This window comes from Euphorbia lathyris, chromosome 2 (assembly GCF_963576675.1).
Source record: "Euphorbia lathyris chromosome 2, ddEupLath1.1, whole genome shotgun sequence".
Lineage (NCBI taxonomy): Eukaryota > Viridiplantae > Streptophyta > Magnoliopsida > Malpighiales > Euphorbiaceae > Euphorbia > Euphorbia lathyris.
This window is the reverse complement of record NC_088911.1, coordinates 136,862,152-136,884,180: the sequence shown is the minus strand read 5'-3', so window position 1 is coordinate 136,884,180 and position 22,029 is coordinate 136,862,152. Positions and strand designations below refer to the sequence as shown.

The 22,029-nt window shown below is 38.5% G+C and overlaps 2 protein-coding genes across 8 annotated transcripts; one reads left to right on the top strand and one right to left on the bottom strand.

The window, feature by feature from the left end:
* Positions 1-6,253: 6,253 nt before the first annotated feature.
* On the bottom strand, positions 6,254-7,543 carry LOC136217518 (DELLA protein RGL2-like). The gene has a single exon (XM_066004108.1). The coding sequence runs from the start codon at positions 7,541-7,543 to the stop codon at positions 6,254-6,256; it is 1,290 nt and encodes a 429-aa protein (XP_065860180.1).
* A 2,101-nt stretch (positions 7,544-9,644) lies between these two features.
* LOC136217009 (uncharacterized) lies at positions 9,645-13,593 on the top strand. 7 transcript variants are annotated; one of them, XM_066003572.1, is made up of 7 exons: positions 9,645-9,888; positions 11,491-12,080; positions 12,191-12,218; positions 12,314-12,467; positions 12,545-12,596; positions 12,708-12,848; positions 13,321-13,593. In XM_066003572.1, the coding sequence occupies exons 5-7, from the start codon at positions 12,547-12,549 to the stop codon at positions 13,472-13,474; spliced, it is 345 nt and encodes a 114-aa protein (XP_065859644.1). In that variant the 5' UTR covers positions 9,645-9,888; positions 11,491-12,080; positions 12,191-12,218; positions 12,314-12,467; positions 12,545-12,546; the 3' UTR covers positions 13,475-13,593. The 7 variants fall into 7 exon arrangements, with proteins under 7 accessions (XP_065859644.1, XP_065859645.1, XP_065859643.1 ...); XM_066003573.1 differs by lacking the exon at positions 12,191-12,218 and having other exon boundaries at positions 11,491-11,659; XM_066003571.1 differs by having other exon boundaries at positions 11,491-12,218.
* The last annotated feature ends 8,436 nt before the right edge of the window (positions 13,594-22,029 follow it).

Here is a 22,029-nt window from a genome sequence, read left to right as displayed (position 1 = left end):
GGATCTCCTATATGTGACGAAGATGCATCTTCCGGTGTTCGGGACAGACAAGCCCGACAGCAAGTCGGATGGAGACTGGGGTTTCGAGCATGAGCAAGTCTGCGGATTTATCCGACAGTTTGTTGACGATAATGTGTATAATCACATTGCTGGCGAAACTCATGCACGAACGTTGTGGAATAAGCTCGAAGATTTGTACGCCTCAAAAACCGACAACAACAAATTATTTTATTTGACCAAATTGATTCAACTGAAATATCGAGACGGTACTTCTCTCGCAGACCACTTGAACGAGTTCCAAGGGATCGTGGATCAACTTTCCAGTATGGGGCTTAAAATTAAAAATGAGCTCACTGCTTTACTTACGCTGGCTTCCTTACCGGAGTCATGAGAGACTCTAAGAATTTCACTTTCAAATTCAGCACCAGATGGCAAAATTTCCATGGAGTTTGTCAAAAGTGGAATTTTAAATAAAGAGATGCGGTGCAGGATGCAAGGAGCCTCTACATCACAATAAGATGTTCTGGTTGTAAATTCTAGAGGAAAGAGCGAAGCTAGAGGATCCAAAGACAGAGGCAAGAGCAGGGGAAAATCCAACAAGTATGCTAATGTTGAATGTCATCACTGCAAGAAAAAAGGCCACATCAGAAGATTCTGCAGGAAGCTCAAGCAAGAGAAAAGCAAAGGCAAGGAAGAGAAGAGAGATGACAGTACCGACGACGAATGAACAAATGTTGCTGCCGAGTTCAATATGTCTACGATGCTGATATTATCAATCTTGTAACCCAGGAGACTACTTGGGTGATTGATAGTGGTGCTACTATTCATGCCACGCCTCGAAGGGAATTTTTCTCATCTTACACACAAGGAGATTTTGGTATTGTAAGGATGGGAAATGACAACTTCTCCAAAGTTATGGGAAAAGGTGACGTTCACCTAGAAGCTGAGAATGGCATGAAGTTAGTATTGAAAGATGTCAGGCATGTTCTAGATATGCGCCTGAACCCGATCTCCGTAGACAAGCTTGATGAAGAAGGCTTCTATAATACCTTCCGTAATGGCCAATGGAAGCTCACCAAAGGTTCGATGGTGGTTGCAGGAGGCAGAAAATATTCAAGGCTGTATCTTATACAGACAAAGCTCTCCCAAGAAGCGATCAACACAGTGGAGAATGAAAACGCAATTGAATTGTGGCATAGACGCCTCGCACACATGCCCGAAAAAGGCATGATAAAATTGGCCAAGAAAAATATTATGACAGGATTGGATCATGTTAATTTAAATAAATGTGCTAACTGTCTGGCCGGAAAACAAAACAGAGTTGCTTTCAAGAGTTCCTCTCCTTCTAGAGTGGAAAATATATTAGATCTGGTACATTCAGATATATGTGGTCCATTTCCAAAGTCAATTGGTGGTGCTCATTATTTTGTGACTTTCATAGATGACCACTCTAGAAAAACATGGGTATACACTCTAAAATCAAAAGATCAAGTCTTATATGTTTTCAAGCATTTTGTAGCCCAAGTTGAGAGACAAACTGGCAAGAAGCTGAAGTGCATTCGGACAGACAACGGTGGAGAGTACACTGGTCCATTTAATTGTGTACTGCAAGGAGCATGGTATTCGACATCAACAAACCCCTCCAAAAACACTACAGTTGAACGGGTTGGCTGAAAGGATGAACATAACTTTAATGGAGAGAGTCAGATGCTTGCTTTCACATTCAAAGTTGCCAAAGGAGTTCTGGGGTGAAGCTCTAGTCACAACAGCTTATATTCTGAATCTTTCACCATGTGTCCGTTGAAGGAAAGGACTTGGAAGATGCTACGATGTACAGACAGCTAGTTGGAAGCCTTATCCATCTCACTCTAACGAGGCTAGATACATCATATGCAATAAATATGGTAAGTCGATTTATGCAGAATCCGAAGAAGCCTCATTTAGAAGCTATTCGAAGAATTCTTCGATATGTTCGAGGTACGATGGATTATGGTATTTTATACAAGAAAGGAGGAAAGAGTGAGGTGCGCGGGTATTGTGATGCTGATTACGCTGGAAATCATGACACAAGACGTTCGACTACAGGTTATGTGTTTAGTCTTGGATCGGGACCTATATCTTGGTGCAACAAGAGACAGCCTACTGTTTTATTATCAAGTACCGAGGCAGAGTACAGGGCAGCAGCAACAGCAGCTCAAGAATGTACCTGATTAATACAGCTTATGAAAGATCTTCATGAGCCAGTAGATTACTCGGTACATCTATACTGCGATAATCAGTCAGCGATACACTTGACTGAAAATCCAATGTTCCACGCGAGAACTAAACATGTGGAGGTGCATTATCACTTCATAAGAGAGAAGGTCTTATGCGGAGACATCAAGATGCATTATGTGAAGACCGATGATCAAATTGCCAACATATTTACGAAAGGATTGAACGGTGCAAAATTTGAACAGTTCAAAAGGCAACTTGGAATGACAAGCAAGTACAACAACAACAACAACAACAAAGCCTTAGTCCCGAAATGATTCGGGGTCGGCTAACATGAACCATCATATAAAACCGTGAAAATCAAGTCGTGTCAGCGACACAGATTCGCTCCCTCCACTCCGTCCTATCCACTACCATATTTTCCTCAATTCCCAATAAACTCATATCACTCTCGATCACCCTCCTCCAAGTTTGCTTAGGTCTTCCCCTACCCCTCACCACTACATCCCTTTGCCACTCTTCGGTTCTCCTAACCGGCGCATCAAGCGCTCTACGTCTCACATGGCCAAACCACCTTAGTCGGTTTTCTCTCATTTTATTCTCAATAGATGTAACCCCTACTTTTGTCCTAATTATTTCATTACGCACCCGGTCCTTTCTCGTGTGACCACACATCCATCTCAACATACGCATCTCCGCCACCGACATCTTATGGATGTGGCAGTGTTTCACTGCCCAACACTCCGTACCATATAACAATGCTGGTCTAATTGCCTTCCGGTAGAATTTTCCCTTCAATCTATTAGGCATGCCGGGATCACAAAGGAAACCCGTAGCACTCTTCCACTTCGACCAACCAGCTTTAATCCTATGGGCAACATCTCCATCTACTTCTCCATCCGTTTGGATAATAGATCCTAAATACCGGAAGCAATCCGAGGCCTGAACAACTCTCCCATCTAGGGTGATTGTCCCTGCCTCCCTACTCCTACGGCCGCTAAACTTACACTCCAAATATTCTGTCTTACTTCGACTCAACTTAAAGCCTCTAGATTCTAGAGTTTGCCTCCATAGTTCCAACTTCATCTCCACTCCTTCTTTCGTCTCATCAACCAACACAATATCATCTGCAAACAGCATGCACCATGGTATACCATCTTGAAGTGAACTTGTTAGTTCATCCATAACGATGGCAAAAAGAAATGGGCTTAGTGCGGAACCTTGATGCACTCCAATCGTAATAGGAAACTCTTCAGTTTTCCCAACACTAGTACGTACACTCGTGCATACTCCCTCATACATGTCCTTTATGATGTCAATATATTTCCGCGAAATGCCTTTCCTTATCAAGGCCCACCAAAGTACTTCCCTTGGTACCTTATCATATGCTTTCTCCAAGTCAATGAAAACCATATGCAAGTCTTTCTTCTTATTTCGATAGTGCTCCATTAATTGTCTCATTAGATGGATGGCTTCCATAGTTGATCTTCCCGGTATAAAGCCAAACTGGTTTTCCGAGATCTTCACCGTCCTCCTTAGCCTTTGTTCAATCACTCGCTCCCAAAGTTTCATAGTGTGACTCATTAATTTGATTCCCCGATAGTTGGCACAATCTTGGACATCGCCTTTGTTCTTATACAAAGGGATTAAGGTACTTTTCCTCCATTCTGATGGCATCTTATTGTTTCTCCAAATTTTGTTGAAGAACGTCGTCAACCATTCGATTCCTCTTTCTCCCAAACATCTCCAAATCTCAATAGGGATGCCATCAGGTCCTACTGCTTTCTTCAACTTCATCTTACTTAATGCCATTTTGACTTCACCCTTTTGAATTCTCCGCAGGCATTCATGATTTATCATATCGTGATGGATACTTATATCTCCAACATCTTGTTGGCGATCTCCATTAAATAAGTCATCAAAATAGGACCTCCATCGTTCCTTGATATCCTTATCTCCAACTAGGACTTTCTGGTCCACATCCTTCACACATTTAACTTTTCCGAGATCTCGCGTCTTCCTATCTCTCATCCGAGCAATTCTATATATGTCTCTTTCCCCTTCTTTCGTATCCAATCTTGTATACAGATCCCGATTCACCTTTGCTCTAGCATCTCGTATGACCTTCTTTACTTCCCTTTTAGCCTCTTTGTATTTTTCGTAGTTCTCGTCACTCCTACATTTCCCCAATAGTTTATAGGATTCTCTCTTACTCTTTACTGCTTGTCGTACTTCTTCTGTCCACCAAGATGTGTCCTTACCCGGTGGCATGCTACCTTTAGATTCCCCTAGAACTTCCTTCGCTACTTCCCTTATACTATGCTCCATCTTATTCCATATTGAATCTATATCTGAATCCATATTGCAAGTCCAAATATCTTTTTTGGTCATCTCATCCACAAATTTTTGTTGATTCTCCCCTTGCAATTTCCACCACTTAATCTTAGTCTCTACTTGAGGTGTTTGTTTTCTTATACATTTCCTACTTCGAAAATCTAGCACCACTACTCTATGTTGGGTTGTCGTACTCTCACCAGGGATCACCTTACAATCAATATAACTCTTTCTCCAAGCACTCCTTACTAAGAAGAAGTCAATTTGGCTCGCATTACCGCCACTCCGATAAGTCACTAAGTGGGATGTTCTCTTCATAAACCATGTGTTCATGATACTCAAGTCATAGGCTGATGCGAATTCCAAAATATCATTTCCTGCTTCATTCTTATCTCCAAAACCATACCCTCCATGAACACTCTCAAACCCATCTCGCCTAGAACCCACGTGTCCATTGAGATCACCCCCTAGTACCATTTTTTCATCCCTAGGAACCTGTTGCACCACTTCCTCTAAGTCATCCCAAAAAGCTTGTCTTATAGACACATCTAATCCTATTTGTGGCGCATATGCACTAATGACATTCACAACCTCATCCCCTATCACTAGCTTAACACTCATAATTCTATCGCTCTTCCTAGACACCGCTACTACCTCATCAATATACTCCCTATCAATAAGAATACCTACTCCATTTCTACCCTTATCCTTTCCTGAGTACCAAAGCTTATAACCCCAAGGAGCTATCTCTCTAGCCTTGGCTCCAACCCACTTGGTTTCTTGTAGGCATAATATATTTATTCTCCTCCTCTTCATAACATCTACAATTTCAGCTAATCTTCCTGTCAAAGAACCTATGTTCCATGTCCCAAAGCGTAACCTACTACCCTTACCCCTACCCCTACCATTACCGTGGACTAGCTTATTTACCCGCAACCCTTGCATATTTGACACCACCCCCGGGTCCTGGGGTGGCGCGCCGCTTCGGGGCGACGACCTAGCAACCCTTGCACATTTATCACTACACCCGGGTCTAGGAAGTGCAGCGCGTCGCTGAGTAGGGAACGCCCCAACGGTATTTATATTATGGTTCATGTCATAAGATGTGGCTAAGTTTTACGCTGGCCGCCACAAACCTACCGCAACCCTCCTCCTTTGTCCGGGCTTGGGACCGGCTGTAAAGGCCACCAAGTGACCCTCATAGGCGGAGTTAATGACAAGCAAGTACGAGCTACTAAAAGTCGGTGTTGGGGGGGGGGGGAGTATTAAAAGAAAATGCACCACCGACTAACTAGATAATTCTAGACTAAACTATTAGATATTCTAAAATAAATATCTTAGATTTTTTGTATGTTTTATGGTTGGTTTTGTAACAATAAGATTTGTGGCTAATAAAGCCTCTCACCACCGACATAAAGTGTGGTCCAAAATGAGTGAACCCACCTTTAAATATAGGAGCATGGAGAAATGAGATATGTGTAGAAAAATTAAGCTAATTAGTGATGTGAGTGAGTGCATCTTGATGAGAGTTGTGTGTGCAAGAGTTGTATAATTTTTTCTTGTAAAATTATCTTCAATAAAACTTAGTTTATTAAATTAAGTCCTCCAATTCTTTAACATTCCAAAACTTATCCGTATACATTTTACGCACTTTTATTTTACAAAAAAAGTTTAAGAACCGTAATGCAAGACCGCCAGAATGTCCCTATTGAAACTTCCAAGCAGAAACTGAAAAAAATGGAGTTCCTTTCCATCCAATCACAAGACATTTTCCATTCCTAACAAGTAAGCATGATTTCTCGGAAGCGAAATTCTTCTGTAATAAAGTTGCCTGATCGAAAGACGACATGCTAACTTCAGTTTCAACCATTCCAAAACCACTGAAATAATCCCTCCATTCTTCAATATTCATCTGCCTGCTATAAATTCTTTCCTCATCTTTAGCTGCTACAGTACATCTAATTTGATGTCCTACCATTACCTCCAGCACGGCCCGATTCGGGTCTCCCTGATCAATACAAGCTTGAATGCAATCATAAAATGAACCATAGGAAATTAATGATTCATGAAAATGATCAATAAATACTAGCGAATTGCCAAGTTCTTCGGATTCAACGACGGCCAACACACACGGATTTAAATTTCTTAGGAATCTAGAAAAAGATTTTAAGAAATCAGGCACGGAAGTTGTATGTCTCAGTACATTCAATGAAAAAACAGCAACTACTTCATCATCAGTTATGTTCAGCATTTCTTTTTCGAGATCTTTGATGTCGGGAATCATAGCCACGCAGAATAAAAATGGTAGATTTAATGTTTCAGCTAGACAGGTTAAACATTTACCAATCTCCTCTGTTTTCTGCTTCGTTTGTGGCGTTGCGAATGCTGTTATCTTCAGAAACTCGACTGGTTTTTCATGACGATTTGCTAAAGCTTGCATTAACACCGGACAATGTATCCCACTTCGGATTGTGAGATCGACGAAATGTACTTTTCTTGCCGAAGCTAAACTGTCTAGAACAGCTTGAATTGCAGCGAATTGCGAGATTCGAATACAAGGAACTCGTAAACAACATGAAATGAAAGCAGGATCTACACCTTTTGTTACAAGATCAAGAGGACACAATGGTTTACTTTCACGACTTTCGCGACATTCACGCCCCGTTTCTCTAGCAATTTTCTCTTGAAGAGCTTTGGTGAAATAATGAACAACCCTTTGAACCGGATTTCCATTATAAGAAGACAAGAAATCACACAAGTTGAGCAATCTTTTCGCGTCATCGAAGAGCTTTTCGCTCAGCTTGTGAGCAGAAGCTATAAGTACAAGTGCGAGTTGCACGTCTTTAATCTCCTCATCGGAAAGATCGAACCGAGCAGAATCAAAGAACTTCCCAACCGCGGAGATGTCGATATGCTGTTGAGAAGATAGTTTGTTGAATGTGTCTCTTGATACCTCCATGATTTCGTGTGTCGACAATCTATTGATTCGGGCCATATCCAAGTGAATCACAAGCTTTTCGACTTGGTTCAATCTGTATTTATAATTCTTTCTCTGTGAATTGAGTATGAAAACAAGCAGAAAAAACAAATTCAATAAGGGATCGTAGTTATCTACATAGGCAGAAGCTATACAACAAAGAACTTCTGTAGTTCTTATGTTTTATGCTTGTCCTATTGATAAACAACGAATTGAACTAAGTATAATTAAATTATTTAATCAGAATTAGAAACAGCATTTACAAGAAAATAAAAAAATAGCAGCAACCATATAAAAGTCACAATTAAATTATTTAATAGGAATTACAAACAACACTGGTAAGATAATCAAAAAGTGTACATAAATTACATCTGTGACCACTAAATATTTCGGTCACTAATATAAAAGTCGTTTAATCTTTTAGCATTCCAATAGCAGATAAATCTTTGTTATAGACCCAGTGGAAATGATATTATAAACTATTTTAGATCTTGTAATCTTTTATTTTAAATTTATTTAGACGTAGTTTGTTTAGGAGATAGAAAGTAACTATCTATATAGAAATCTATAAAAAATGGTGATTTGGGAAATGGAGCACGTGATTCCATGTGAAATACAGTTCTAATATTTTTTAGTTCTCGAACTTTTACATTTTAAGATCGTCAATTGTTATTTTGAGGTCGTTTTTTTTTCATAAGGACTTTATATAAGTAAAACAAAGGGACGTATGTCCTTTTCTAAAATTTGGACGCTATAAAAAAGATAAGATCAAAGTTGAGCGGTCACAGGTATAATTTACCAGAATTAAATGAGTACGAATAAAATAATGACACCTTTGTTGGTCCCGTGTAATGTAATAAGATTAGTTCCAGGGGGGAGGTTAGGAACTAATGAAACTTTTTCACTTAATTGCTGACTTAATTTAACTCTTTAAACAATTTCACTCAGATTGGGTCAGCAAGGCTGAGCGCGACGCAAGACAGCTTTAGTGAGAGCCTGACTAGAACTGTTTTACTTGTGAATTGAGAATTAACACTTAAGGTCAGCTTCCAACTCGGCACTCTAGTTACTTAGCGTCGGCTTATACAGATTATATACTGAGTAATTTAAACAAGCAACACATACATATATATATTAAGAGAATGGTTAGAAATTACTCAGCAGTCTTATCCTGGTTCGGCCTCACCGCCTACGTCCAGTCCCCAGAATCCTTCCGGGCTTTTTCAATCCACTACTGAGCTCTTTAAAGGTAGAGCACAAACCGTTTACAAGCAATTAAGTATGCAAGAGTACCTTCCTCTATTCGTCTACTCAACCCTACACTACAAAAAAAAAGTCTATTACGACATATTTTTAGCGACGCTTTTGGCATGTGTCTTTATATCTTTAAATTTAACTACACTTTTATATTTGTGTCGGTTTATATTATCACTTAACGACATTTTTTATTATTTGATGGCATTTTTAAAAAATTAACTACGCTTTTAAGAAAAGCATCGTCATTTCTTTAAGTTAACGACAGTTTAGAATTTACGTCGCAAAAAAGTGTCCCAATATTTTTTCATTTGAATATAATTTTTATTTTTATCCGTAATTTAAAAATTCAACCACACTTTTTAATTTGTGTCGCATTTTATACTCACTTAGTGACGGTGTTAATTTTTTTTGGCATTTTTAAAAGTTTAACTTCACATTTGGAATAAAGCATCGGTATTTTTTTTAAAAATTAAAGACAGTTCAGATTTTGTGTCGATAAAAAGTGTCCCAGTACTTTTTAATTTAAAGACACTTTTTTGTTTTGTGCTCATTAATTTATTTACTTTTTATTTGTACATTATTATATTATTTTATTTATATAAATTAATATATTTAAATTTATTTGTAGATATATAAAAGTGTTTTTCTTATAATACTAAAGTTTTTTTTTCTAAGAGATACTAAATTGTTCTTTAGTAGACGTTAATATATATATATATATATATATATATATATAAATTAATTTTACTCAATTAATGTTAGTTTAATTTCTCAAAAGAAAAATTTGACTGCAAATAAATGATAAATACTACTAAAATAAGATATTTCAAATGTATACGGGCGGTTAGAGTTTTTGGGGAGAGGGGCGTATAAAGCCATTCCAATAAGTTAGGCATTTTTCTGTTTCATCCTCTGCCTTTACCATAGTGTCCGTCATGCTTTTCATTATTCCAGTCCAGATTTCCGCGTGGATGTGGCGCTGCTCCTCCGGGAAGAACGATTCCGACCTTCTAATTTGCGTGGCGCTTCAACAGTTTGAGAATTCCTTTCCATGGCTCCTTCGTCACTAGATCGAACTGCTCTTCTTCGTCTGGCACTTTGAACTGGTACGTCGACGCTACGCAATGAGTTAATTTGCTCCGTTAATTGGTTGTGGACCTCTTAAGTAATTGAATTCTGGGTAAATTCCAAAAAAAACCCTTGTGGTTTGATGTTGTTCCAAAAAAACACTTGTGGTTTGTTATTACAAAAAAAAAAAGGACTGTGTTTTACGCCGTTACCCGAAAAAACGGAAAATGACTTAACACCGTTAAAAAACTGACGTGGCAAGGGGTAAAATTGGAAAATCGATTTTTTTTTTTTTACCTCTCTCTCTCCTTCTTCCTTCTTCTTCCTTCTTCCTCTCCTTCTTCCTTCTTCCTTCTTCCTCTTCTCTCCTCCTTCTTCTTCTTCTCTCTTCCTTCTTCTTCCTCCTTCTTCTTCTCTCTTCCTTCTTTTTTTTCTTTTTTTTTATGTTTCGGAAATTTCCAGATTTCTGAAAATTTTTCAGAAATCTGGAAATTTTCCAGATTTCCGACGGAAATCTGGAATTTTTTCGAGATTTCTAGAAATTTTCCGGAAATCTGGAGTCTATTTTTTTCATCATCACCATTTTCTTTTTTCATCATCTGACAGTGATGTATACATATTTGTTTTACGTGATGAAATTCTTCTGAAATCAAATATTTTGCTCTCTATTTAAACAGTTTTTAATCCCCAATTAGTTGTGAGGTTAGCATTAAAAATGGAAGGAGAGCCGACAGAAAATCTCTTAGCCAACAGAGATATTGAAGAAATAGAAGAAGAAGAAGTGAAATCGAAGGAGAAGATATGGTCAGAAACAAGAAGATGTGGATAATTGCAGGACGTGCTATTTTCACCAGATTATCCACTTTTGGTATCTCCGTTATTACTCAAGCTTTCATCGGACGCATTGGCTCCATAATTTCCGAAACATAAAAAAAAAAAAAAAAGAAGGAAGAGAGAAGAAGAAGAAGGAGGAGGAGAGAAGAAGGAGAAGGAGAAGGAGAAGGAAGGAGGGAGAGGTAAAAAAAAAAAAAAAAAATCGATTTTCCAATTTTACCCCTGTGCCACGTCAGCTTTTTAACACTGTTAAGCCATTTTCCGTAAGTCTTTTTTTTTGTAATAACAAACCACAAGGGTTTTTTTGGAACAACATCAAACCATAGGGTTTTTTTTTTGGAATTTACCCTTGAATTTTTTATTGATCGATTCCAGTTCTCTTTCTCTATTTCAGATTCCTTTGTATGTTTAAGTATTTTTTTTAGGGTTTCATTGAATTTAGTTTCTGATGTCTTTTTCACGTGATATTTTATGTTTGATTTAGGTAATTAATCTATAATTTTTTGTTTCTGTGTTTGTTTTGTATGTTTCCATTCTTCTTTGATCTTTTGGATTTCAAATTACTTTAGTGCAAGTTTGAATAAAAGGAAATTTATTACCTTGGATCATTTCTAAAGTTCAATATTGACCCATGAGGTTTTTAGGTTTGGTATATGTGAAGGGTCAGTTGGACAAAAAGGGATGAGTTTTTTAGTGGAAAAAAATACAAAGCTTGCCTCTCTGTATTTATCTTTCTCTTTGTCTCTGTTTTCTTCAACTCAACTGGATGATTTTCTTTTCCTAATTTGTTTTTATATTCGCAACAGGAAACTTCAATCTGAGTCGCTTCTTGGAAATTGAAATCATATCAGCTCATTTGGGAAAATCAAGTTCATAATGGTGTTCCAACTTCTGCTATTGATGGTGTTTCCTAGTTGTGTACAATATTTATTGATCTTAACTTGATTAAATAGTGAATTACACAACAATTTAAAGGTACTATTTTGTCTCTTTATTTATTCAATTATAGGATTTCATAAGCTAATGTTAGTGGTTACACAACTTGAAACTTGTAATCAATTACAATTAAGAGTATTTTGTTTCTCATAAAATCATTATATTGATATTTGGGTGCAAATAGTTATCATATTCTTACTTAGGGAGTTCTTGTGTATCATACATACATAAAAAGGCCTTTATTTGATCATTTAAATCTAGAAGCAGAAGCTCTTTAGGAAGTAATGCTTGTGTTGTAGAGGTAAGTATCTACACAGTATCAAATTATTGTTTCCTATTTTATTTTATTTGGTTATGCTATGCATCTGAAAAGGTCCCTTGAATTATTTACATCTCCTTCCAAGTAGAAAGAAACCTTGGCCATCCTTAATGATGTTAGTGGAACCCTCGAGCCATCAAGGTATATGAAATTTTGAATATTTAATTTCTGAATTAGCTTCGGTAATCTTAGTTGCCAATCATTTTGGTATTTGTATATGGCATAATGACTTTGCTTTTGTGTCCTCCAAGTTCCGGAAAACTTGATCCTGATTTTAAGGTAGCTATATATATATGTTGTTTTTTTTAATGAATTGTGAGGATTAGATTCCAATGTTCTTGATTTCCTGATTTTCTTTTGAATTTATTGGGTAGTGTGACTTACAATGGGCACGCAAAGAATGAGTTCATACCTCATAGACTAGTTGCATGTATCAGCCAACATGATCTTCACATAAGAGAAATGGCTGCCAGATAAACTGTTGCATTTTCTGCCCCATGCCAGGGAGTTGAAACTCAACATGCTAAGGTAACCAGACTTGATATGCTATTTTCTTTCGTAAAACTATTTTCACAATACTATGTCTAAACTTTTGTGATTTGCAGAAATGTTAGCAGAGTTTTCAAGAAAAGAAAAAGTAGCAAATATTCATGGATGGTAAGGAAAGTCAGGAAAATATTAACCAAATATAGCAACGAACAAGCATTGCGAATATATTCTGCTAGATAATGATCAACTTGATTCTTAACAAGACTTAATGGTTTCTAGTAGCAGTGCTCCTGGGATAGTTCATGTTCAACCTGTCAATTCTTCTTTTCGTTATTCTGCACCTGATCTCAAGCATGACACTGGTTTGGCTGTGGAGTGGTGTTATGATGAAATGTGCAAATTGGAAGAAGGTCTTGTCAAGTAGGTGCTCTTGTTCTTAAATTATTATTTTTATCTTCTTTCCTTTCCTTTTATAGCGATTTGAGATTACTTGATTAACTTGTAATCTCAAATCTTGTTTCCAAAGGACACATAGCACTAATACAGGCTTAACCTTTAAAAAGGTATCAATTTAGGCCTGGAAAACAGATAGAACACGTCATTCCTATTACTCCGTTAAGTTCTGATTTCTCCCTCCACGTACAATTGAAAGAACTTAACCGAGTAATATCAATGACGTGTCTCGTTCTGTTATCGAGGCCTAATTTGGTACCTTTTTTAAACTTTAAGTCTATATTGGTGTTATTTTGTACGTGAAGCCTAAATTGATACTTCTCGAAAAACTATGTGCCTATTTTGGTACCTTATCCCAGGTTAATTCTTTGGTTTTTTTCTTTCTTGTTTCTACTAAAAAAACTTATTTCACTTGCCTGATATTTATTTAAATTTATAGTAATGCAGACAAACCAAGTATGATAATAATGATGTTGAAGGAACCTCAAAAGTGGATAAAGAAACTAACACTTTTGATGGAAGCTTGTGTTGTTGCTGTCTTTACTCGGATGAGAAAGAGAATGGGGGACTTGTTAAAGAAGGATGCCTTGTAAACATTTAGCTCTTTCACCTTCGTTGGTGGCAGCATTTGTTTTGTTAACTGTTTTGATGTTTGTGTAAAGGGATTAATGTTGAAATATGTGTTGATTATTGCTTATATAAGTGTTTATTTCTCTTTCTTTTGTTCTTTGATTTTAATGTAGCTTCCTTTAATCCAAATATTAATTCTCAATATGATAATAATAATTTACAATAGTTAATAATTTTTTAAAAACAGATTCTTACTATAGCTAAATGGAAACAATTATATAATGTATGTTGCAATTTTCGAGATGTTCTTTTTAATCGAAGTGTGGCAGCATTCAAGATAATGTCGTTATATTGAAGACGTAATAATATTCAAGCGTCGTAATTTAGAGACGATATTTTAGTGGAAAAATGTCGTTGCATTTGGGATGTAATCGATTTTTATGTAGCTAAACGTAGACATTTTTACAATTAAATGTCAAGAATTTGGAGATGCTTTTAAACTAAAGTGTCCTCGTATTTAAGACGCTATGAATATTTTCTGAAGCGAAATAAGGACATAACAGAAATTATGCGTCGTTAACTTTACGACGCTTTATTAAAATGTAGTGGAAATTTAGAAAATAAAAAATGAATAATAAAAAAAATTACAACGCTAAAATGTAAGCGTTGGCAACAATGACGACCGTTATATGCGATATGTCGTCAAATAGAATTTACCCACACAAGGTTTTATGCGTCGTTAAAATTAACGACACGCAATTTAATGACGCTTGTGACGACGCTTTGAAAAGCGTGGGTAAACCTTTAAAGACGCTGAAAAGCGTTGTTAAACTATAAATTTTAGCGTCGTAATAGACCCTTTTTTTGTAGTGCTACTGAGCGCTATAACCAGACACTCAGATTTTCTCTACCACTGAGTACTAAAACTGAGTACTCAACACCACTCTCTCAATCTTTACAATTGATACAAATTTGTTCTTTCTAGATGAAGAACACTTTAGATGAATACAAATTCAATCTAGACGTTTACACAGAAATAGGATTTGGGTGTAAGTATTTGCTTTTTCTTGTTTGTATGTGCTTGTATGTATGCTTTTCTTTTTGTACTTCGGCAAAGGATCTAAGAGATGAACTTGTCCTTTTATAGTGAAATCTAATGCCTCAATCATTTGAATTCGGATCTATCCGTTGAATTCAAACGGTCTTCTTGCGTCATTCACTGCTCAGCATACAGTTTTGTAGGCCAATCCTGTCGTCTGAATTTAGCAGGCATCAGGTTCATCTTCTAGCACCAGTTTCATCTTTTAGCCAAATGCCAGTTGATCCATGCATCTCGAAACTGTCTCCTTGCGTAATTCCAAGGCTTCTGAATTGGCGCAGATCTCTGTCGGGTCTTGTCTTTTAGTTAACGGATCATTGGCGCTGTCCTGATGAACACTCAGCTTGACTCAATAGACGTTGCCTTCGATCTTCATCTTTGGCGATACTGAGTCACGTTCTACTCAGCTTCTTCGGTCAGCTTCGTCTTCAAGCGTTTGTTCTGAAGAAGACTTTTCTTCTATTATGCTGAGTTGTGTTCTACTCAGCTTCTGTAGCACATGCTGACTTCGTCCTGTCTTACTTTTTATTTCTGTTCTCATTTATAATTATACTCAACATTGAACAAACACATTAGTACAATTAAATCAAAGCACATAAATTTAATTGTCTTAATCATGGGATTAACTTAAATAATTTTGTCAAATCAAAATCATGTGTAAATGTGTTTCAACAAACTCCCCCATTTTGATGTTGGCAAAAATATTTAATTATGGAACTCAGTATTAAAGTTCCCCATGATTGATTTTGATTCTTCTGAAGTTACTCCCCCGTAAGGGTTGCATCTATTGACTCAATTTAACTCTAATCTTTCTAGGATTTAATCGAGTGAAATGCCTTTACTGACTTAGTTTAATTTTAGACCTTCCAAGATCTAATTTAGATAAGCCTAGGTCAGCTTTTCAGAAGATGGTCAATACTTGGAACATATAGTTGTTACTCAGTGTTGCACATAGGTATCAGAGTTATCATATAGGTATCAGAGTTATGTGTGCTGAGTATGTTTTACTTGTATTTTCCTTACGTTCACAAGATTTTCAATGATTAGTTAAGTACGACAGATCAGCATATAATCATAACAAGTAAGCATCGCATATAGATAAGTCAGTTTGGATAAAAAGGTGCTTATATAGATAGTCAGCATAACAACTTAGAACGCCAAATATAAAGTTACAAGTCTAAGCCTATTTCTAATCTATCTTTTTATGTTGACTTGAACTTGGTAGGATTTGCCTTTGACCTTGGCAGTTCTTTGTTGCTGACTTGGATTACTTCGGTCAACAGAAGTTGAACCAGGCTTAGTTATCCCCCCCTGTTTCTGCTGAGTTCCAACAACTTGCCTTTCTTTCTCCCCCGTTTTGCCAGCATCGGGAGTTGGAGGAGGAGTATAGAAGGTTCCCTGTTGAACAGCACGAGTCAGTTTTGATGAGTACATTTGAAGTTGACTCGTACTCTCCCGAAGACCTTTGAAGACTTCCATGCCATCGGACATAGTGGAAGCGGGGATCTTAATGTTGGCACTGAGCATACTTAATAGATACTCTTGAGATTTCCCGATCCAAGTTATGGATTCTGTCATCCGAACATATGATTGATGATACATCCTGAGCAGGGCAGTGTCATATTGTTGACGTTGAGTGTTGGTTTGCCGAACCTGCTTAAGGGTAGATTGAGTGCATTGCAGAATTTCATTTGTCTTCACTAGGTCAGTGTCCATTTCCTCTTTATTCAGATTGAGTAAGAGAATGGCTTCACTGATCTGTTCGATGGAACACTAGGAGGAGGAGCAGATCAGATCTCGAGCACCGGTCAGCTCAGAGGTTAACTGGGAGAAATGTTGATTAACCTCATCAGAGGTTGCATATGTTGAGTTCACAGCTGATAAGGCATTGAGTTGACCTTGGATGGCGTTCATATGATTCACCATCATCAGCTGGAGTTCGGCCAGCTTTACTATTAACTCTTGCTTAGGCTGTTGAGAAGCAAAAGAGGTCATGACACTCATCAAGTCTTTGAGACCTTTGATTTCAGTGAGAAGCTGAGTGACAGACGAGATTTGTGTTGGCTCAATATGAATAGACCCAGCAGCATCAGCCTGAGTTTGATGAATGTCCTGAAGTAGTGCTTGAGCTGAGTCGATAATCTTCCTGCCAGACTCAGAAGCGTTTAAGTAAGCATAGGATTCATCAGTTTGTGGTTCAGAGGCCGGAATCTTGTCAGCACCGGATGGAGGAGGTGTTTGGTGCTGAGAAGTAGAGGTTCCAGCTTGGTCAGCAGCTGCACTTTTAGCCAGGTCAGCAGCAGGAGCTGACTGGTTGTCATTCTGCATTGAAGGAGTAGGAAGAGGTGGATCAGCAGAATTATTGACCTGCTCAGTATCAGCCTGAAGTTGAGGAGATTTTGAAGGTTGAGGCAATTCAGAACTGATTTGAGCAGGAGTTTCCTTTGCTAACTCTTTGTCTTGAGCAGCAGGAACTTCGAGCACTTGCTTGGCAGAAATAGGATCCTGAGGAGCTTTGGGATTGGCTTGTTTCTCAGTTTGAGAAACAGAGGCTTGTTTTTCCTTTATTTGGTCCGGAGTGGGCTCAGTGACAGTTGAGAAGAATTGAAACTGAAGTTTGATGAGGTCAATGATTGGATCCCTGAGCGGAGACTCATCCAGTAGATCGATGAATTTTGGTTTCAGAGCCTTACGTTTGATCTGTTTTCCTGTGCTGTCCTTATTTGTTTGAGGAGAGAGATCAGCAGCAATGAAGTCGAGAGACTCAGAGGCGGAGTTAGGTCCAAGTTCGGCATCAAGGCCTTCCACAACCTTGTCCTTTATTGGTTGCTCAGCTTGGTTCTCAGTTTGCTCAGCAGCAACATTCACACTTGGCTCAGCAGATCCTATCTTATCAGCATGAGACTGACCTCCAATATTACCCAGTTCTTCCTCCTAATCAGTAGGAGTCTTCTCAAGGTCAATTTCTTGACTCCGCACAAAGTGTGATTCAGGAGTGACCACGAAGTCAAGTGGGTTAACTTCAATCGGCGTCAACCCAGAGGTTTTCTTCCTCTTCAGAGGCATTTCAGGGGTTTCCTCACTTTCTTCCTCAGGCTCAACTTGCCTTTTCTGTTTCTCCGCTGACTTAGATTCCCTTTGAGCTTGCTCAGCGGCAGCTTTCTTTGCACTAGATATTATTCTCAGCTTCCTCGGAGCTGTGTTGACATCTTTTGCGGATTGGTCATCTTTCCGCTTTTTGTCCTGTCTAGTTCGGTCAACGGGTTCCTTTTCAACCATTACCTTCTTCCCTTTCTTGGTTGGCACATCCTGTGCTTCTTCAACCATATTATCCCCTTCTTCATTTTCTTCTGCCCCTTTTCCTTTCTTGGCCTTAATGGGTTGGTTATAGGCTAAGCCGAACAGCAGTGCCGCTGCGATTTCCGTACCCCAGATTTCAATTTCTTCGACGGTGCTCACCTGGTGGTCCTGAAGAATTTTTGTGATGAGGGAGCCCATCCCGAGTTTCCCGGTACTTCGTTGGAATGCGCCGATAAGAAAGACGGACATGTTGAGTGGGATATAGTTCAGCATATGCCAGATGAAGCACTGCTCGAAATTGGAAGCTGAGGAGGAGGCGTTGATCTTGGGGAATAAGAAATTGGTCAGGATGTAATGAGCCATTTTCTGAGGCTGTCCCATGCAAGTACTGGCAATTTTGCCTTTATGATTCTTTGGTTTACAGAACTCTACAGGGTAGTCAATTTTCAAGTAGTCGTTCGTGGTCCTGAGTTCTGAACCTTTGGCCTTCAGTTTTAGCAGAGTTGAGAGATAGGATAGAGTGATTGTGATGTCCTTGCCTTTGACTTTGGTGATTAAGTGGTCAACATTATCCTCGTTAACTCTGAGATTTTTGTAAAATTCTCTTACCAATTGTGGATAGGTGGTACCGGGGAGAGAGAATAGCTCAGTCCAGCCATTCCTGGATATCCACTCATAAAAGGGTTTCTCAGCCTCCACGAACCCTTTAGAGAACCAACGGCAACGGACAACCTCACACTTCTGAGCGTTTTTGTAAACGGGGAGGAATACCTTCTCCTTTGGTTGCTTGTTTTTCTTGTCCTTCTTCTTTCTCGAAGGTGTTGCTTGGTCAGCCTTAGGGTTTTTGCTCGGAGTGTTGACCTTAGATTGGTCATGCTGACCATCCCCTTGAGAGTCAGTTGAAGTCTCCTTATAGTCCTGCTCAGCAGGAGATGGGGGATTTAGATCGGAGCGATTATCATCGTATTGCTCGTCGGAATGGTTCTGGGAATTGTCAGACATAGTTTTCTTGAGAATTTTTAAGAGATTTGAAGATTATGGATTAGAGAGACAAAATCGAATGCCTAAGATTTCAGACGTAAAGAGGAGTTAGTGGGAATTCGTCCACTATTTATAGAAGTTCTGAGTTGATCTGATACGTCGGAATGGCGGTTTGATCTTGAGATGATCAATCGACAGTTATCTCAGGCATTTATGACACATTCGGCGCATGTGTTTTCTAATTATTGCGCTTACGTCATCCTAGGTGGCTATTTAACGCGCGTGCTAGCATTTATTATGCAACTGGTTTTACTCAGCATCTAGAATACTAAACGTTTTTTACTTTCTGAGTGCTCAGTTTTACGTAGAAGAAGTATTTGTACGCTTAGTAACTCAGCTTATGATAACCACTCAGTATATATGTCTACTCAGCATAAGGTGATTTTATATATTTCATATTATCTCAGCATGCAATAGTTACTATTTAAGCACAAATCACTCAGCATGATAATCCCACAACATTTAATTAAACATGGAGTTTTATTGAAGAGGATTAGACATACCGATAGCTTCCCTTAGTATGTTAAATTGCTCATGAGGCAGAGGCTTCGTAAAGATATCCGCAAGCTGTTCATCGGTTGGAACGTAGGTCAGCTTGATCTCACCTTTGAGTACATGGTCTCTAATGAAGTGATGCCGAATGCTGACATGCTTCATCCTGCTGTGTTGGATAGGATTTTTGGACAAGTCAATGGCACTCTTGTTGTCGCATTTGACTTCGATTGTTTCAGTTTGTACTCCATAATCCTCTAGCTGTTGCTTAATCCATAGGACCTGGGCCACACAGCTTCCAGCAGCAATGTACTCAACTTCAGTTGTTGACAGGGCCACTGACGATTGCTTCTTGTTGAACCAAGATACTAGACAGCTTCCAAGGAAGTGACACCCTCCTGAAGTACTCTTACGCTCTAGCTTATCTCGTCCATAATCCGCGTTAGTGTATCCAATGAGTGTGAAGTCATTTGTGTTGGTCCCTTGTTTAGTTGCAAGTATAGTTCCAAGGGGGGGGGGGGGGGGTTAGGAACTATTTAAACTTTTTGCAATTTAGGCAGACTTCTTTTTTTTAAAAAAAAGAGTTTGAACAGCGGCGCTGAGTAAACAGTAAGGTACTGGCTGAGTCAACAGGTGACTAGGTCAGTTTCTTAGCTTAAGTCAGGAGATAGCACTTAGAGTCTATTCCTGAGCTCAGACGTTCAACGCGCACAACTCAACTTGACCTCTTTACTTGGTCAGTTTTGATTATTTAAAGCAAGCAATAAAAATAAGGAGTTAAGGTAAGAAATACTTCACTCAGCAGATTTATCCAGGTTCGGCTTCTTCTAAGTCTACGTCCTGTCCCCGGAACACGTTCCGAGATTTCAAATACTCTACTGAGCTCTTTAAAGGTAGAGCCTCAAACCTTTTACAATATCAGCAATTGAGTATGACAAAAGTACCTTCCTCTATACTTCTACTCAATCCTAATCTCTCCGCTGAGTACTTAAAACCGAGTACTCAGCCTCTCCTTTCTATCTCTAGAAATGATAAGTGTTTTATCCTAATACAAAGATGTGCTAAGACACTTTAGACGATTTACAATCACTCTAGACTTTTACACAGATATGAGAAATGTAGTGTAAGAATTTTTGCTTTGCTTCTTGCTTGCAGAACTTGTAGAGATTTGGTCAGCGTAATGGCTTGATCAAGTTCTATGTATTGTGAAGCTTGTGATGGCACTATTTATAGAGATGTCTGGGCGTCGGTCATTTCAAATTTCGAAATAACAGTTGGAGGGAAACGGCTATGTGTCGTTGTCATCCTGACTTGCTCAGAGCTGTCGGCCAATCACAATCGTGTATCTTCTGTCCTCGGTCAGCTCAGCAGATGGTCTCTCCTTTTATGGTAAAGTCAACTGGACAGTATACTGTGTCGTCTGAACTTTGCCAAAAGAGGAAACACTTTGTCTGGAAGTTTTCCTTTGCCAGCTGTTGTCTTGTACGCTTTGTCGAGACGACTCAGCAGCTTCATTGTGAAGTTGTTCCCGAAGGTCTTCTAGATCCTTCCGTTTGCTGAGTTGCGTTTTTGTTCAAAAAACGGCAACGTCTTGACATACGCGGGCCGAGTGTACTGAGTTGTTTGATTTGGGCCTTGGCTTCCGTATTGGGCTTGGGCCTTTCGATTCTTATGTCTTATAGTATTTTAACTCAACATTGAACAAACACATTAGAAGAATTAAATCAAAGCATTTAAACTTAGTGTGTTTAGAATATGTATATATATTATACTTAACCAATTTTGTCAAATCAAAATTATGTGGAAAGGTGTTTCAACAAACTCCCCCATTTTGATGTTGGCAAAACTATTCCTCAAGGAACTCAGTATGAGCTCCCCCATGATAGTTGACCTAATATACTTTAGCAAACTCCCCCGTAAGGGTTGAGCTACTGACTTAGTTTTACTTAAAACATTTAAGGATTTAAATGAGTAAGTCTAAGGTCAGTTTTTAGGTATAGGTCAGCTATATCACATATTCTATTTACTCAGTGTTAAGCGGAAGTTTTAGACATATAGAGCGCGCTGAGTAATTTGTTATTCAATGAGTTCTTATCAGAATGTTTCATAAGTACATAGGTTAATGTCAAACATGTTATCAGCATATCATTTAGTCAATAAATATTATATAAATGAAGATACATAATAACTCAGTACTTAATAGCATATATCATAACTCAGTATTGGAATAAGAAAAATAAGTATGATATATATTGAAAGAAGTCAGCAAGTACATAGTAAAAGAAATAAACTAGACAAATAGATTACACTGATATGGCCTAAGTATGCTAGCCTATCTATTTCTTCTTCTTGCCCTGTGACTGACTTCGCTCGTACTGACGTTGCTCATGCTGAGCTCTGGCAGCTTGCGCTTTCTCCCCCGTTTTGTCAACTTCAGGGAGCTTGAACGCATCGGTTAAGACAGCACGAGAAAGTTCTTGTGAAAGCTCTTTTAGTTTGTCAGCACTTTCATTTACGCCATCAAAGATGGCAACTCCATCAGCTGATACTTCGAATGGTACGCGAAGATCAGCAGCACTGAGCATATTTACACTGAAAGCTTGAGCTTTTGCTTGCCAGATGAGAGCTTCAGAGAGGCCAGCAAAG

What these genes read in the sequence shown, in the direction of transcription:
- LOC136217009 (XM_066003573.1), top strand. Translation starts at nt 12,547, where the DNA reads ATGTTAGCAGAGTTTTCAAGAAAAGAAAAAGTAGCAAATATTCATGGA. An exon ending in GTAGCAAATATTCATGGATG is followed by an intron (nt 12,597 to 12,707) that starts GTAAGGAAAGTC and finishes AATGGTTTCTAG; the next exon opens with TAGCAGTGCTCCTGGGATAG. An exon ending in TTGGAAGAAGGTCTTGTCAA is followed by an intron (nt 12,849 to 13,320) that starts GTAGGTGCTCTT and finishes TTAAATTTATAG; the next exon opens with TAATGCAGACAAACCAAGTA.
- LOC136217518 (XM_066004108.1), bottom strand. Translation starts at nt 7,543, where the DNA reads ATGGCCCGAATCAATAGATTGTCGACACACGAAATCATGGAGGTATCA.